Source organism: Pleurotus ostreatus, assembly GCF_014466165.1.
Source record: "Pleurotus ostreatus strain PC9 chromosome Unknown scaffold_4, whole genome shotgun sequence".
In the NCBI taxonomy this organism is placed as follows: Eukaryota; Fungi; Basidiomycota; class Agaricomycetes; order Agaricales; family Pleurotaceae; genus Pleurotus; species Pleurotus ostreatus.
In genome coordinates, this window is record NW_023503159.1 from 372,158 (window position 1) to 387,071 (window position 14,914).

The window sequence follows — 14,914 nt, forward strand, 5'->3', positions numbered from 1 at the left end:
CACGTGAACTGGGGACCTGCTGCTTGGAAAGCTACTCATTTTGATGCAATCAATGTGAAACGAATGACTACAGTTGGGAGCAAGCATCTATACAACATACAATAGCGCATGGTTGCATAGTAAAGTCCGGGTACTTATAGGATATAGACGTAATCGTAATCAAGATAAACGAAGTTTGTTCGTATGATACCGCTGAAAGTAGTGACATTCAGGCCACGAGAGACGAGACGCTGTTTTCAAGCCAGGAATGCGAAACCGGCAGCCATGCCGACAAGAGCAGCAGCAGAGACCTTGAGCGAGGCAGCACCGTTGTTGCCAGGCTGAGTGGCTGCTGCCGAAGCAGCTGAGCCAGACGCAGAGCCAGACGCAGTGTTGGGTGATGCTGCTGATGTCGTTGCTGGATACGCAGCACCAAGCGGGCGAACTTCGAATGGCTCCGACTGAGCGAAGACCTAGCAAGGATAACGTTAGATCGAGTATTGGGTACATCACGTGAACGTACATCAGTTTGGTTGAGCGGGTTGGCAAGTTGGAGGAAGTAGCCCGATGCAGCGGTGAAGTTGGCTTGCTGCTGGGTGATGGCCTTTGAGCAGTCTGCGTTGTTCTGGATAGCGATCACGGCTTGGGGCTGAGTGAGGATTTTAATGTCTTGGTTACCGATACTAGCGGGTACAGGTTAGTGGTGCGCCAGGAATCTCTTGGAAATGCTTACAGGACTGTAAAAGTCTGCGAAGGGGAGTCGGTGCAGGACCAGGAGAAGACATTCTCGGACTGGGCAACTACGGAGACATTCAAATCGTTGAGCGAACGCAACCCGAAGCAGGTTTGAGCAGAGAGAACTTACCCCACCAAGTGTCGGTATTGGGGGTGAGCACGGTAAGGGCCGCAGAAGCAGAACTAACGAGGGCGGCGACAAGGACGAGCTGTGAGGCGAACATGGTAATGGGCAAGCAACGGGCAAACGAGCGTGGGTGATGAAAAGGAAGGAGGAAAGGAGAAAATATGCCGCGCCTGCCGAGCTGTTGTGTATGTTTGGCTGCCCCTTTCACTTCAAGCCGAGACATTGGCTGAGCTTTACCGTCTCTAGTGACTGCGACATCGCAGAAGGCACAATGCTTTTTCCATTGTGAATTAGCCATGAAGCTTGAAGAACTGCTTGTTTCCGCTGGATGGACACGCACGCGATATATGGGCTGCTCGTAACGCCAAATTACATAAAATAGCCACAACCGGTGTTTTGCTCTCCAGCGGTAGTATGTATGCTCGAACTCTGCTCGGGAGCGCGGTGAGCTGCTCTCGATGTTGATAATGGGTGTGGTTCTTATCACTCTTCAATCTGACGACCCTCTTTGTGAGTCCTTCTCATGACCGGCCGTTGTATGTGCAACTCAAACATCACACCCTCTTTTAAAATGCAGCACGCACATTTTGTATACAATTCTTAGCTTCAATTCAAGAGCTATCATTTTCAAGTTGCTGCCTGACGCTCACGAGGCGCGTGCGACAGTCTGTTGACGAGATGCTCTTCAAGATGGCGCGAACTCGATTATGTTGACCATGCTCCAGACACGGGATCGTTCAGGACAGAACCCGGGGCACCGCAGTGACTACACATTGCGATAAATCGATCAAATTCTTGACCCTACGATTCTGGGAAACCTACTCGACGCCTACCGCACGAAACGTAACTATCTTGTGGCCTGTATATCAGGCCATGACAAGTTGGTATCCCGTCAAGTGATAAGGTGCCTTCCTCGTGGACAAACGACTCCAAAGCAAGGACAGAAAATGCGCAGTGACTAGCGCCGCATCGTTGGCTGCTCAGATATATCCTATGATCTAGAAGGCCCCCCATAGCATGCAAAGCGGATAGCTGGTAAGTCTTCAAACGCTCGTGAAACCAGAAACTCACGAAGCATAACGATCCGGTCAGTGGTGATAGATCCTGAGGTCTCGGAAAGTAATTGACGCTGATATATCTGCATCATTGATGTACATTATGAATGCCAGTAGCTAAGTTTACACCCGTGGCTTGTTCGCCACCGCTGTCTTTCGTCACTGTAGGCATGCCCTGGCTAGGCCCACGCGCAGACCTTCGCTTCTCCCCCACCACGCTCCTTTCTTCCTGTCTCTACAGCATTCCAACCCAGGAAATTACGAACCCAAGCTAGCCACGTGTGGGTGTCAGGCTATGGATAGCTCTGTGGTCTAGCCCCATTTCTCTGTTGGCTACCGTTGCCCCTGTTGGGTACCTCCGCAATGTGATGTTCTTGTTGAATAGGGCACTAGGCACTGCATTAGTCTGTCCGCATTTAAATGCGCTGCACCTTCGTCCAGTGATTTCTGAAAGTTCAGATTAGATTTCACCGCTGACTTATTTGTTCCTTCATAGATCCCCAAACTCAAATTGTGCTGTACCTCGGCTGGCCTAATCGCCGATGTCTATTTGACTTCACCCACCCTATGGTCGTTCGTATTTCGGGTCAACTGGTACACACCCTAAGAAATAATTCACTTTGGGCACACCTTACCCTTGCCTATGGTTGAGTATTCATTATGAACGGCTCAGATGGTATAAATACCCCGTTGCTTTGAAGCTAACTGCCGCAAGCCATTTATTCCTCCATCCTTGCGAACAATGGGTTTTCTCCAATCATGGACCGCCGGTGTCTGCACCCATTTATTGTGGTTCCTCACGGTCACCAACCCTCCCACCACTTTGGGGCAAGATGGACTCCTCGAATGCTTGGGAACCGGCCACATCACTACAGTACCCCCCGGCTCTCCTGACTTCCCCCAGGACTCGCTCGCTTTCAACAGACGCTTGCAATACACCCCCGCTGCCATTGTATTCCCTACATCAGCACAGGAAGTGTCGGCTGCAGTTCTGTGCGCTGCCGGTGCTGGCATCCACGTTGCCGCTCGTTCAGGAGGACACAATTACGGCGCGTTTAGTTTAGGTGGTCAAAACGGATCCCTCGTTGTCGACCTCTCCAAAATGAATAAGATCGTCGTAAATGCGAACGGAACAGCTAGCTTCCAAACCGGCAACCGGCTTGGTGATGTTGCACTTACCCTGTTTGATAACGGTGAACGCGCCATGGCTCACGGGACATGTCGTACGTACCTCCCGACCAAGGTCCCTGATCAAAATTAACACATTTATATCAGCGCATGTTGGCAGTGGAGGCCATGCGGGCTGTGGAGGATTCGGCTTCGCATCCAGAATGTGGGGGCTCCTTATTGACCAAGTCGAGTCTGCGGAAGTAGTCCTTGCAAACGGCTCCATCGTACAGACGTCTACGTCTATCAACTCAGATCTATTCTGGGTAGGTGCAGTAACCCACCTATGTTGACCATGACTCACCGAATCAAATAGGCCATCCGTGGTGCATCGCCCTCCTTCGGTATAGTTACGGTATGTCTAGTATCGGTATTATCCGCGTGCCACAATTGATGTTTATCGCCCTAACAGGAGTACAGAACAAAGACACACGCCGCCCCCTCTGAAAACGTCATCTTCACTTACACTTACCTGGTCGATCCCGCTGCCGCCACCAAGATCTTCACAGAATTCCAAAGTTTCTCCAAGTCCTTAGCTCCCCCTGAGCTCGGCCTTCAAGTCTCAGTACGGCGATATTTTCAGAGGGGCGTTGTCCATATGAATCTCACTGGTGTCTACTACGGCGGTGTTGAACATTTCCACGATGTCTTTGACCCACTCCTCTCCAACTTATCTTCCATGCATATCAATCATAATTACGAGAACGTCACGACATACGCATGGGTTCCATCTTTGATTCAATTGTCGGAGGTTGGCACCTTGAACACCTCGAGCCCCATCCTAAAGGGCAGCCACGATACATTCTTCGCAAAGAGTCTGATGGTCTACGAAGACGCTCTTCTAAAGGACGAAGCTATTCAAAGTTTCTTCAATTACGTGAGCCTTGAAGGCGTCCACACTCTTACCGTGCGTATCATCACTTTTACCTCAGGATAGACCTCGCGCTGACGCTGACAACATGTAGTCCTGGTTTGTCCTAGTCGACCTCTTTGGTGGAAAAGGAAGCGCTATTACGGCCGTAGCCAACAATGCCACCGCATACTCCCAACGTAAAGGGCTGTACAACTTTCAGATGTACGCAAGGTCACCAAACCACCAACCGCCCTTCCCAACAGACGGTCTTGCCTTCGTGAACAACATGCTCGGGTATGCTCATCACAGTAACCCTGCAAATAATCCCACCAGTGCTAATCCCCAAAACTGTAGGTCTATCACCGGTAAGATGCCCCCGAATTGGCCTTTCGGCGCGTTCACATGCTACACTGATCCGACGCTGGAACCTAAACAATGGCAATCCCAATACTACGGAGAAAACTTCTCAAAATTGACCACGCTCCACTTCAAGTACGACAGCAAGAGCCTTTTCAATTATCCCCAGGGTATCCCCAACCCTCTGCTCAACTCCCTTCAACCGGATCTGAACATGGATTTTTTCAATCCAACCGTCCAGAAATTCTTGAATGTGTGAATGCTTTTTTTTCTAGTTTTTCAACTATGTCATCACTATATACGATTTCCCCCACTATCTTGCGCTTCTCCTTTCAAATTACATATGAGTATATGTTGCCTTCGATTTGAGGCTGGCTCGTCGGGTAAGAAACTAGATCAACCATTTTGGCAATTAATCTTGTCATGCTGCGTTGAGTACAATGTTGGCGGAGAGGTTAGTGACAACCCATTCGCCAATATAATTACTCGCCATATTGTCTGCGAAATACTTGTAACCACTTGCAGACTGAGATTGGGTGTTCCATTCTATCGACAAGGTAGAGCTGAAGAGGTAAGGTGCTTGAGGGATGGTGTTTGATCATCATCTCAATCTACGAGGACTCCGACCGTGACCATGTTCAGAAATCCAGATCGACCGTGACGGCCTTGTAGTCCGACACACCTCTTGGTACACTGGTGATCACCGCCCTTTCCCCTCTAGTGGGATGCCCGTTGTGTTAGGCATGTCTGCAGTGAAATAGCCCGCTCTCCGTAGTGCTCAATTGCACAAGTATAAGTAATTCTGTTCTAAATCAATGTACAGAACAACTTTATTTCCGTGGTTTTGTCAGACAAAGGAGGTTCTGCGTTTACTATGCATCCATGTATACGAGCTGTTCGTCCGAAGCGTTCATCTCATATATTAAATATCAAGTGTCAATAAAGTGCACGCCTGTGTCAAACCAGCCACCAGTTTGCGCAAGCCGAAAATCGCTCGATTTGGGCATTCGGTGGCTTTCGCGAACTCTCTAATAGACCTCGTCAGAATCGACAAAGAAAAGTCGCACTAGCTCACAAGTAGGGATATGACCGCTGCAACCACTTATACGTACTCTGGAAATGTATCATACATATGAAGTGTAGTAGTGATTTTCTACTTTTGGGTTTGGCCTCGTAATAATCATGTCACAAGGGCCCAAGGGAAATTGTTCTTCATGACTTGGATTCAGAGACGTAAAGACGGGAAGACACATCTCACAAGGCGAGACATGGCGAGCGAGGGGTCGTCACAACGTAGGGAGGATCCAAATATCCAGGGTCGAAGCCACAAGAACCATTGTACAACCACCACCTCTTCCTACGCCCAATACTGGAGGTACGCTTCGAACCTGTTGGAAGGCTGGGATCTCTCTAGTACATCCTCCAACTACTTTAATCACGGAGACGTCTCAACGAGGGATGGAGTGAGCGTCAGTCCATCTTCAAACTTCTTTCCAGTAAGGATCAAGCGCTGACGCGCAGCTGGCGGCTGGGTCAAGTTGATTGGCGGCGCCGTTAAAAACTTGCATGCGACGAAGTTTGAATAAGACATCTACTTGGATATCCAAACCAATGGGCTACTCCATGGAAACTTCACCCTCAGAATGGCAGCAGGTGCGCAATTTTTCTTCTCCGTTATCATCCTCATGTCCATCATTTCAGGAGTTCGTGCATGCAAAAGTGTTGATTTCCGTTATCAACATGCTCTCTGTTATTACATATGGTGGAGGACCAGGCGAAGCTCTGCGAATCCGATGCCCGGCCATCTCGGCGACGACATGGACAACGGATACTGCCCAAGCCACGAACCACTGGGGACATCGCACGAGGCTCACAAGAAGCACCCATCGACATACCTGATCACGAGATGTCCTGACATTCCCAATCTAGTACCTGCATGTCCTTTTTCGATTGTCCATTTCCTCGGATAGAGATATATAATGGCCGGCGATGTATCGACAATCTTACCAATACGCACCGACGATCCTCCTTGACATTGGTCTGTGCGCGCCCTATAAATGACACCGTATGTGGACGAATGGTCCTGTTGCCTCTTTGCTCTATCCCCCCATCATCCCCCCTTCTTCTTCTGCCCCCGTTTCACAACGCCCTCTACAACGCCCTCTACAACGATCATCCAAACGATCTCTTTCGCAGCCACATTACACGACCATCGCAGATCAATTCCGTTAACTCTGCCCGTTCATTACATCCTGGTCCAAGAACGACGCTACGCTTTTCTTTCTGTCGCAGCTCTCCTAGTTTTCATCGCCTCAGCTATTTAATTCCTCTTTCAGCCTTAAATCAAACAACGCTCGTCACTCGCTATTAGTTATCCTTTATTCTTTTATATTCTTACGCCTTTCTCCATCGACCATAATAATGCAAGCTCAAGAAAGTTCACCCTCGACATCCCCAGACCCAGGGAACCCCACATCCTCTAGCCCTTCCCGCCCTTCCTTCGATGGCGAAACCGACCAGCCATCACAATCTACGGACGGCGGCGACATGGAAGCCGCGGTTAGCTTTGGTTCGATGGACGCCAGCCTTAGTGGTGATAACGAGGCCGATACTTCCTGGAATTCGTGGCAATCCAAGGATTCGGACGAGACAGATGTCTCTCATAACTCGGCCAAAACTAAAGACTCGGACCACTCAGCGGTCTCATCGGTAAACACGTTCGCTAGCGCCAGCGAGTCCATGGGCTCTCAAGGTACGCATTGTCTATTTTCCGTATTTTTTGTTCGTATATGCGCGTGGTCACTTCTGCTTGAACTCAACATATATGCGCTATACGGACTATATTTCTACGTTCATCATTAATCTTCTCTCAATGTAATTTACATACCATAGTCACTGACGTCGTGCACAGATGTCGAGGTTATTACCTCCCCTACCGTGTCCCAAGGGGCAGGCTCGCGTGATCAAACATCCAATAATCGTCGACGAAGTGACTCGACGTCTTCCACCTCAGCACAACCGCCAAACCGGTATGCTTACCCTGACTCCTACTCTGAAACCAACCCCTACGTCTATCCAACCAGTTCTGCCCCATCTACGGATCGTCCCAGCCATTCAACCTCATCAGTAATGAAACCATCAATCCCGTCATTTTCTACGTCGCATCCTCCCACAAATATCAAGGACGAGTTCTCCTCCAATGCTGCCTCCAAGCCCATCCACCACACCTCTTCCAACGTTGCCGACAACACTACTGTCCCCAAGCCAGGGATAGCCCTACGCAAGCGTTTTAATGCATCCATCCCAATAATCAATCCTGCTGATCGGAGCGTTGTGCGCACGCCATCGATGAAAACTCACGAATTGCCTCCCATCGAGGCAGGCTCCGCCGGTCCTGATGGCACTCTTCTTGCAGTGGAAGAAGAAACGCAAACATCTGGGAATAGGACTGTCGTTCCGTCGCCTCTTCCGACCCCAACGGACGCCGGAACCACCGAGCGTAGGCTTGAAGACAACCGTCTGACATCTGCTACCAGTGACAGTGGGGAGGCTAATCAAGCAGCTTATTCTTCCAAACCTCCAATCAATTTGAGCGACCTTCTGGCGGAAGCCCAAGCGAGACGCGTGGCTGCTGCCGCTGCTGAACGAGATAACGCTGCATCTGTTATGTCCGCGTCCTCCGCTGAGTCTGGCAAGCCCTCTTCCACTAGTACATCAACCTTCAAGTCGCCTAACGTATACATCAATGGTTTGCCACCCTACTTTCCTGAGGACGAGCTCCTTGCTCTAGCTACACCGTTTGGTGTGGTTCGAAGCGTCAGGAGCTTCACTAGGCATGTCGATATCGGAAACTCGTTGGGCGGCAGTGGCTACGGTGGCAACGCTGATGCAGGAATCATGATTGGTGGGAAGAAGGCAAGTGGGTATGGGTTCGTCTTGTAAGCTTCCCGGTTTCGCTTCTTCGTATTATTCCTTCAACAGTCTTCGACTAGATTCGAAAACGTCGATGCCGCGGAGCGTTGTATTGAAGGATTGAAGAAGTTTAGGAACCTTCATCCGTCCTTCTCCAAGGTACGGAGTTCCTGCATAACTACTATTACCTCTACATATCCGTACATCCAAAAGCAAATCCACAAAATTCCCGGCACACCTTACACTGCCATGCACTCCGATTCATCGCGCCAATCTGCGTCAGGTAAGATGGGTTCGATTATTCTTCCTATACAGTTTCTTACCGTGAGCGCAGGTTCTCAGTACGACGACGACGGTGACTTGGAAGACGAAGGTCCTGACTCATTCAAGGCTAGGATGGAGAGATTAGAGGACAAATCATCGACCAATCTCTACATCGAAGGGTAAGCACCTTACAAAGAATCGGCTCTGAGATTCGCTTACCACCACCGGTTGAACCTAGCTTACCACTCAGTATCGACGGACAAGTACGTATCCTTACACGACGTCTTGGATTGTCCATGTTGATTAGATGTCCAGTTACTTGCCGCCCTGGTTTCTCCTCACCAAATCAAGAGCAGTCGCTTCTTTCAAACGAAGCTAAGCCATCCTCCCAGGATCATAGCGTTTGTCCGGTAAGCGGCCGATTAAACATGTCTTTTTCCCTCTTGACGTCGGCGTCGTGAACTTTGTAGTCTTGAGACTCGTGTTGGCGCTGAAGAGGTCGTCGAGAGGTTACATGGACGCATGGTACGCGGGTGGAACGACGCTGGTAGTCGGATTTCTGTGCGCTTTGCAGACACCAGCGAACAGCGAGAGCTGAGGGTATTTCGATGAATTCATGGACGGACCACCTGCTGATTCTACGATTTGTAGCGAACGGAGCGACAGATGCGCCAGGGCCAGCCTGTGGACTCTTCGGCTAGTAAGCTCACCATAGCGCAAGCAGCCCTACTCAATTTACGTGGTCGGGATCTTCAACCAGCTTTGTCTCCGTCTCTAAGTAGCTTGTCTGGTTCGTCAATGGCCAGCTTAGCAGGGAGACGAGCAACGGCAACATTCAGTGCAGCTCAAAGACCTACCGACTTTACCTCTAATGCCCATCTGGGGTTTCGCCAGGACTATCCCACTGCGATTCATCAGTTCAATGCATCGATGACATCGCCCACGTTCAGTACGAATGGAGGACCATACACATCCGCCCAACTATTGGACTCTCTACGGGGAGGATATGACGCTGAGGATATGAGTCACGATCAAAGGCACCAACGCTACTCCCGTAGTCACTTTGGCGATGCTGAAACACATACCAACGCTATAACAGCTGACGACGCACTGTCCGGAAGATACCCGGTAATCGGATCGGGGCAACGAGTGGATGCCTCGGCGAGCACAGAGATAAGCCCCTTTCTAGGTGCTGGTGTAACCGGGATTGGTATGGGTTTACGGGGAATGGGGATTGGATTTCCGAACCGGCAGCAACGTCTTCAAACTTTTCCCGCTAATGGGTACACCCCCACCGAAGAAATCATCCTACAAGCTCACAGATCGCGCGCTTCTCAACCTCGCTCGACTAATTTCGCTCGGGCCGCACGCTACGGGAAAGGAAACGGGACAGTACGAGATACGGGAGCAGACGCCGGCAACTGGGTTAAAGGTCGTTCAACTCTACCTTCCAAATCTGGTCATCGACCCGCGCCTTCAACTTACGATCACCAAGAAGACGACTTTCACAGCAATTTTCGGCACAATGGTCGCTCACTAAACGACGACGTCCTCCCTGCCTCTTCCAACGACGTCCTCCCTGCCTCTTCCAACAATCACCTCCCCGATAATTTTCAGCAACAGTCAGCACACGGTCAACAAACTCACATGCGGTCTACGACCGTCCCTCACCCCAACCGGTCAATCACCGCTATCAGACACCAGCAACATTCCAGCATCAGTAATCCCCATTCTACCATCAGTGCCACACAGCATAATGTCGCATTGCAAGCGACTACGAATAGTAATAAGTTTCTGAACATGGACGCGACCAACGGACATGAAACGAACACGAATAATTCTATCCAGGTTAGCAAGCAGGGCAATTTACATCACCAACATCAACGCACACCTTCGGACGCATACAAGAACGACGATCGCAGTAATAGCGCCTTCAGGAGAGGCTCCAGAGTGATGAGAGCCGATATCCGCGAACAAGACTCGCCAAACATCTCGCCCACTCTTACCTGTGGTTCACAGACTCCCTCCACCCTCAGTCCGGCCACTCCTTACTTCGGTTCTTTTTCTGCGCAACTCGATAGCCTGCAGAACCATAAGCCTGCCATGCACGGGGGACACGTCGAGATGAAGAACTTGAACGAGCGTAGGGATGGAGGCTTACATTCTGGTAGGTGAAGCAACAATGAACCCGTATGATACGAGCAACAGCTACTTCCGAAGCCACAGTAACTACTGTATACAACATGCATGTTTGATCAATTGTGGAATACAAAAACACGATGTTTTCACGTTCCCCATGCTGTCGCATACCGGATCCATAGCCGAAGCGGACAATGTTCATATCACCAACAGGAATTTGGGGGTTGCAAGATAAATCAGAGGGACTACCTACGCTGGGAACAAGTCAATCACAACTGGCACCCCTGGGTTGGTGACGAGATCCTTGCAGCAGGAAGGTCAGACTTTGGTATATGGGCGACACAAGGCTACGCTTACATAGCTTTTGTTGTCCATACCGAACCCTTGGTGTGCATGAGCACTTGATCATAGATACCGGAGAAAGAGGGGATGAACTCACGAAATTCCAATGAGCCGGTTGCCTTTGTAGTGGAGAACACAGAAAGAGCACGGAAAAACTCTTCTTTCCACGTCTTGATTTGAGCAACGAAAGCTGCAATCAAGCCGTTGTGTGAGATTAGCAAGTAAAGTACGTACGGTAACTTCATCGAAGGAGAACTCGGTCTGATGTCCGACAATCCGCCCACTGTGCTTGAGATTCCCGGAAATCGTTGAACCGTACGCGGCGTCAAAAGTAAACCCTTGATCACCTTCATTCTTGAACATGGGCAAGTCCTGGGAGAAATCGATTTCTAAGTGAAAGGTTTGGCGTCAGCTGTATGGACCGGACTTCGACGTAAGTATCACGAGAATTCAACGCGTACTCGACCCATATGTGGTGCCATTGTTACCCATATACTTCGTCCATGATTGCGGCTCTTGTGCAACAGCCTGTACAGACTTCGAGTCCACTGGCGTTACAGTAAACCTCGTTGGTTCACGGATGTAATCCCTTGAATCCGGTACGACAAATGTCCCGGAGTGCACGAAGATGATATAGACAATGCCTTCGTAATCAGAGCTGGCGGGAGGACTCTCTGTAGCGTAGACGTGTGCGTCCACCCGCCACGAGACGCTGGCGAATGATTTGCCACGGAAATTGCGTCCTTCGAATATATCGAAGCTTTTCCTTTTGACAATGGTCGAGCAGAGGGGGTGGGGGAAATGAGAGGGAGATATATAGAGAAATTTGAATAGATCGTACCGTTTGTAAAAGCTGGTGCCCAAAGGAGGTACAAGGCTGTCGTTGAAAGTACTGTCCATTGAGGGATATTGCGGTAGTAAAAGGTGTGGGGGAGGTTAAGGCAACTTCGAGTTATACCGTCAGATTTATGACTGCCAACGGATTACTACATAGTAGATGTTGAGTAGATGGATAAGATTTCAGATAAGGTCCATGGAAGATTCTGAATGAACAATAGTTGTGCGCATTGCACGGTCGAGCAATATCGCCGGTTGCTTTAAGGAGGTGTTCAGGGGGTTCCAAGGGCGATCAGAGCAACTTTTGCCATAGACGGTCACTAATCCTCATCGCCGCTGGTGAAGGCACTCCACGATTGACTGATAAGAAAGAATTCCGTGCGGACAGCAGACGTGAGGCATCACAAGGTGTCATTCCGCGCAGCTGAACATCACATTGGGCGCCATTGCAGGGCCAGGACAGCTGGGTCAAGCCTCGAGGCTGATATTTCTAGTGGACCATTCCGAGGGTAGATCGTTCACTGAGGTTGATATAAACATGATAATGAGATCGCGAATTCTGTCTCACCGATGAAGAAATCACTCACCCCACCGACTGGTACCCTCTACCACAAGTTGTAAGCATACTGGCTCAGGCTGACTCTTAGTGAGAGGAACAATGACTAATGCTCAGACCACTAGGAAGCGGTTCAACATTTATGACGAGGAGGTCATAGCTTCGAAATTCACCTTAACTTGGCAGGCGGAGATCCACGTATATGTTACTGGCGGTATCAAGCCTGACGACGAGGATTTCGAGGCCAAAGGCGGGGCTATACATGTTGTCGTCTGCCATACTGGAAGTCTTGCCGTCGCTAAGAACCAAACTGGCGATTTGACCTTCAGCTGCGGGATAGATGATGTGGATAGTTTTCCTTACGTGCATCTACCGTTAACAGACGCCACCCGCACTACAGGCGATCCAAAAGCCAGTTCATGTACGTGAATGTTATACAGCGCTATGTAACGCCTCCCGCCGACCCTCTTCCCACCAGATGCATTCGACTTCAAGCAGACCTTCCAGATGCTCAAGGGTAACGATCCTCTATCATATGTCGCGCAGTACTCCGACGACTTCACCTTGGGCTATTATACGGAATATCACACCAACCTAGACGTTGCAGCATTAAAGGCGACGTTCAGGCTGTACCAGAGGGGGACAAATGTACGTATTCTCAGCTCTGTACCTTGTCGCTTGGTGCTCATCAAGGAGTTTTTTGTGGTACTTCAGGCCGGCAGTGTTACGGATCACAACGTCCATGGCGTGTCCGGCTTCCGTTTGACGAAACGGCGGAAACAGATCACAATGTGTAGGCGTCACCCCTTGATGTATCTCTCTCAGTTATAACTCACCCATCATCAGGGTTTTGCATAGAGCAGAAAGGCGAAGTGAGTTATTCACACACAATTCTACATATAGAACGAAGATTTGACCGTGGCTTGTACTTTTTGAAGATCAAGAGCGTCACTATCGACCTAGGCTTCTGAGTTCCTTTTGAAGATGCTGGGCGCGAGCCATCACGGATCGGTAGACGTTGTTAGCGATACAATAGTGCATCACCACTCCCATTCCGCCTGTGTTTCATTCATTCTCAATACTATCGAACTCTACGTGCGGTGGGGTATATACATATGAACCTAAGTTTCCATGCTACACCGCCGTCTCAACCCGAAGAAACTCCCATCTCAGTCAGTGCATCCTCCGTCAACTTCCATAGCTCTTCCTGCCGATCCTCGTCTTCCGTTTCTTTCAGCGGCTTTACGAAGACCCCGAACGGTTTCAAGTAGGCACCTTTATACTTATCCTTTTCTTTGGCAACGACCGGCGAAGCCGCCGCGAACAAGGATGTATAAGCTCCTTGAACTGGTGTCAGCATCAGCAAGCGCGTTGGGAGACCAGTGATGGCTGCGAGGGGGAATTTGTGGGAGAATGTGTCGACGGCGCCGGGGTGCACATTGATGCAAGTGATGGATACATCAGAGGCATTGAAACGCCGTTGGAGAGCCTTCGTCCAGGAGATAAAGCAGAATTTGGTGTAGCCTTTCCAGTGCCTTTAGCTAGCGAGACGAAATGACGGGACGAAGTGACATACAGTAAACAAGGAAGTTGGAAAGGAAACGACGGGTATAATCGGGACTCAAATCTTCTTTAGCATGAAATCGAATAGTAGATGGCGACGGCGTCATCTTGTGAGCTTCAGAGGCGACCTATGTGTTCATGTTGGCACAGATGCGTGGACTCGGCGGGTGACTTACATTTATTATACGGACGTCAGAGTCCGGGAGACTGGCGGTCTCGTTGAGAAGGGGTGTCAATGTTTGAGTGAAAATGAAAGGGCTGAGGTAACTGATGCGCATTTCATGCATGAGTTCATTAATTCATACGGAGTGGTTGGATGAGCTCACTTGACAATGGTGATGATATGCATGCCTGTAGAAAGTCAGTTACGGTGGGAAGGTATGAAGTGTATCAGTTACGGACCATCTGTCCTATCATCTCCGGGCATCCTGTATCGACAGTCAGCCAATGACAATCCACGCAGCATCAGAAACAACCCACCCTCCGGCATTGTTAACTATTCTATATCAGCCTCTGTAACAAGAAATCACTGAAAGACTCACTCAGCACATCCAGTCTCTTCTCTTTCGTTAAGAACTCCTCTGCCGCTTCCTTCGCCAGCTTTGGGTGGCTCAAGTCTACCTTGAACCAAATAATCTCCCCATTTCCCGGTTCAAGACCTTCGGACTGCAGCCGCTTAATCGCCTCATTGGCAGACGACTCGCTTCGCGCGCCTAGATATACTTTCGCGCCTCTCCTGGCGAGGTGTCTGACTGTCTCTAGACCTATTCCACGACTATTCGAGCGTCAGTAAGCACGAGTCTATTAACGGAGATAAGTATATGACTGACTTCCCGCCCGTGACAAGCACAACTTTACCTTGGAGGTCAAGGAGATCCGTTGCTGGATTAAACTTAGAGTTTCCACTGCCCATCGCCGACCAAGAAGCACTGTCAGCACTGAGCAGTGGGAAAGTGTGAAGCCAAGTCTGTCACGCTGGTGTTCCAGCATCACGTGCTGATCGACAGGGGCAGTCGGGCAGAGCAACC

The 14,914-nt window shown here is 49.8% G+C and overlaps 6 protein-coding genes across 6 annotated transcripts; 3 read left to right on the forward strand and 3 right to left on the reverse strand.

The window, feature by feature from the left end:
- Window positions 1-236: 236 nt before the first annotated feature.
- On the reverse strand, window positions 237-938 carry PC9H_005964 (uncharacterized protein; the record flags this gene model as incomplete). Its single annotated transcript, XM_036775521.1, has 4 exons — window positions 237-452; window positions 503-662; window positions 713-779; window positions 845-938. 4 exons carry the CDS (start codon window positions 936-938, stop codon window positions 237-239), a joined length of 537 nt encoding a protein of 178 aa, XP_036631540.1.
- Window positions 939-2,638: 1,700 nt separating this feature from the next.
- On the forward strand, window positions 2,639-4,532 carry PC9H_005965 (uncharacterized protein; the record flags this gene model as incomplete). The annotated part of the gene is made up of 6 exons (XM_036775522.1): window positions 2,639-3,119; window positions 3,172-3,329; window positions 3,380-3,433; window positions 3,491-3,970; window positions 4,029-4,210; window positions 4,271-4,532. 6 exons carry the CDS (start codon window positions 2,639-2,641, stop codon window positions 4,530-4,532), a joined length of 1,617 nt encoding a protein of 538 aa, XP_036631541.1.
- Window positions 4,533-6,694: 2,162 nt separating this feature from the next.
- On the forward strand, window positions 6,695-10,624 carry PC9H_005966 (uncharacterized protein; the record flags this gene model as incomplete). Its single annotated transcript, XM_036775523.1, has 9 exons — window positions 6,695-7,025; window positions 7,185-8,211; window positions 8,266-8,344; window positions 8,399-8,468; window positions 8,520-8,628; window positions 8,688-8,712; window positions 8,765-8,859; window positions 8,920-9,049; window positions 9,101-10,624. 9 exons carry the CDS (start codon window positions 6,695-6,697, stop codon window positions 10,622-10,624), a joined length of 3,390 nt encoding a protein of 1,129 aa, XP_036631542.1.
- A 213-nt stretch (window positions 10,625-10,837) lies between these two features.
- Window positions 10,838-11,830, reverse strand: PC9H_005967 (uncharacterized protein; the record flags this gene model as incomplete). Its single annotated transcript, XM_036775524.1, has 6 exons — window positions 10,838-10,891; window positions 10,946-10,971; window positions 11,028-11,100; window positions 11,165-11,319; window positions 11,392-11,696; window positions 11,772-11,830. The coding sequence occupies 6 exons, from the start codon at window positions 11,828-11,830 to the stop codon at window positions 10,838-10,840; spliced, it is 672 nt and encodes a 223-aa protein (XP_036631543.1).
- Window positions 11,831-12,337: 507 nt separating this feature from the next.
- On the forward strand, window positions 12,338-13,294 carry PC9H_005968 (uncharacterized protein; the record flags this gene model as incomplete). The annotated part of the gene is made up of 6 exons (XM_036775525.1): window positions 12,338-12,384; window positions 12,449-12,744; window positions 12,802-12,971; window positions 13,038-13,116; window positions 13,170-13,195; window positions 13,262-13,294. The coding sequence occupies 6 exons, from the start codon at window positions 12,338-12,340 to the stop codon at window positions 13,292-13,294; spliced, it is 651 nt and encodes a 216-aa protein (XP_036631544.1).
- A 176-nt stretch (window positions 13,295-13,470) lies between these two features.
- PC9H_005969 (uncharacterized protein) lies at window positions 13,471-14,799 on the reverse strand (the record flags this gene model as incomplete). Its single annotated transcript, XM_036775526.1, has 8 exons — window positions 13,471-13,847; window positions 13,900-14,014; window positions 14,063-14,153; window positions 14,213-14,237; window positions 14,289-14,314; window positions 14,367-14,382; window positions 14,429-14,661; window positions 14,717-14,799. 8 exons carry the CDS (start codon window positions 14,797-14,799, stop codon window positions 13,471-13,473), a joined length of 966 nt encoding a protein of 321 aa, XP_036631545.1.
- Window positions 14,800-14,914: the final 115 nt, after the last annotated feature.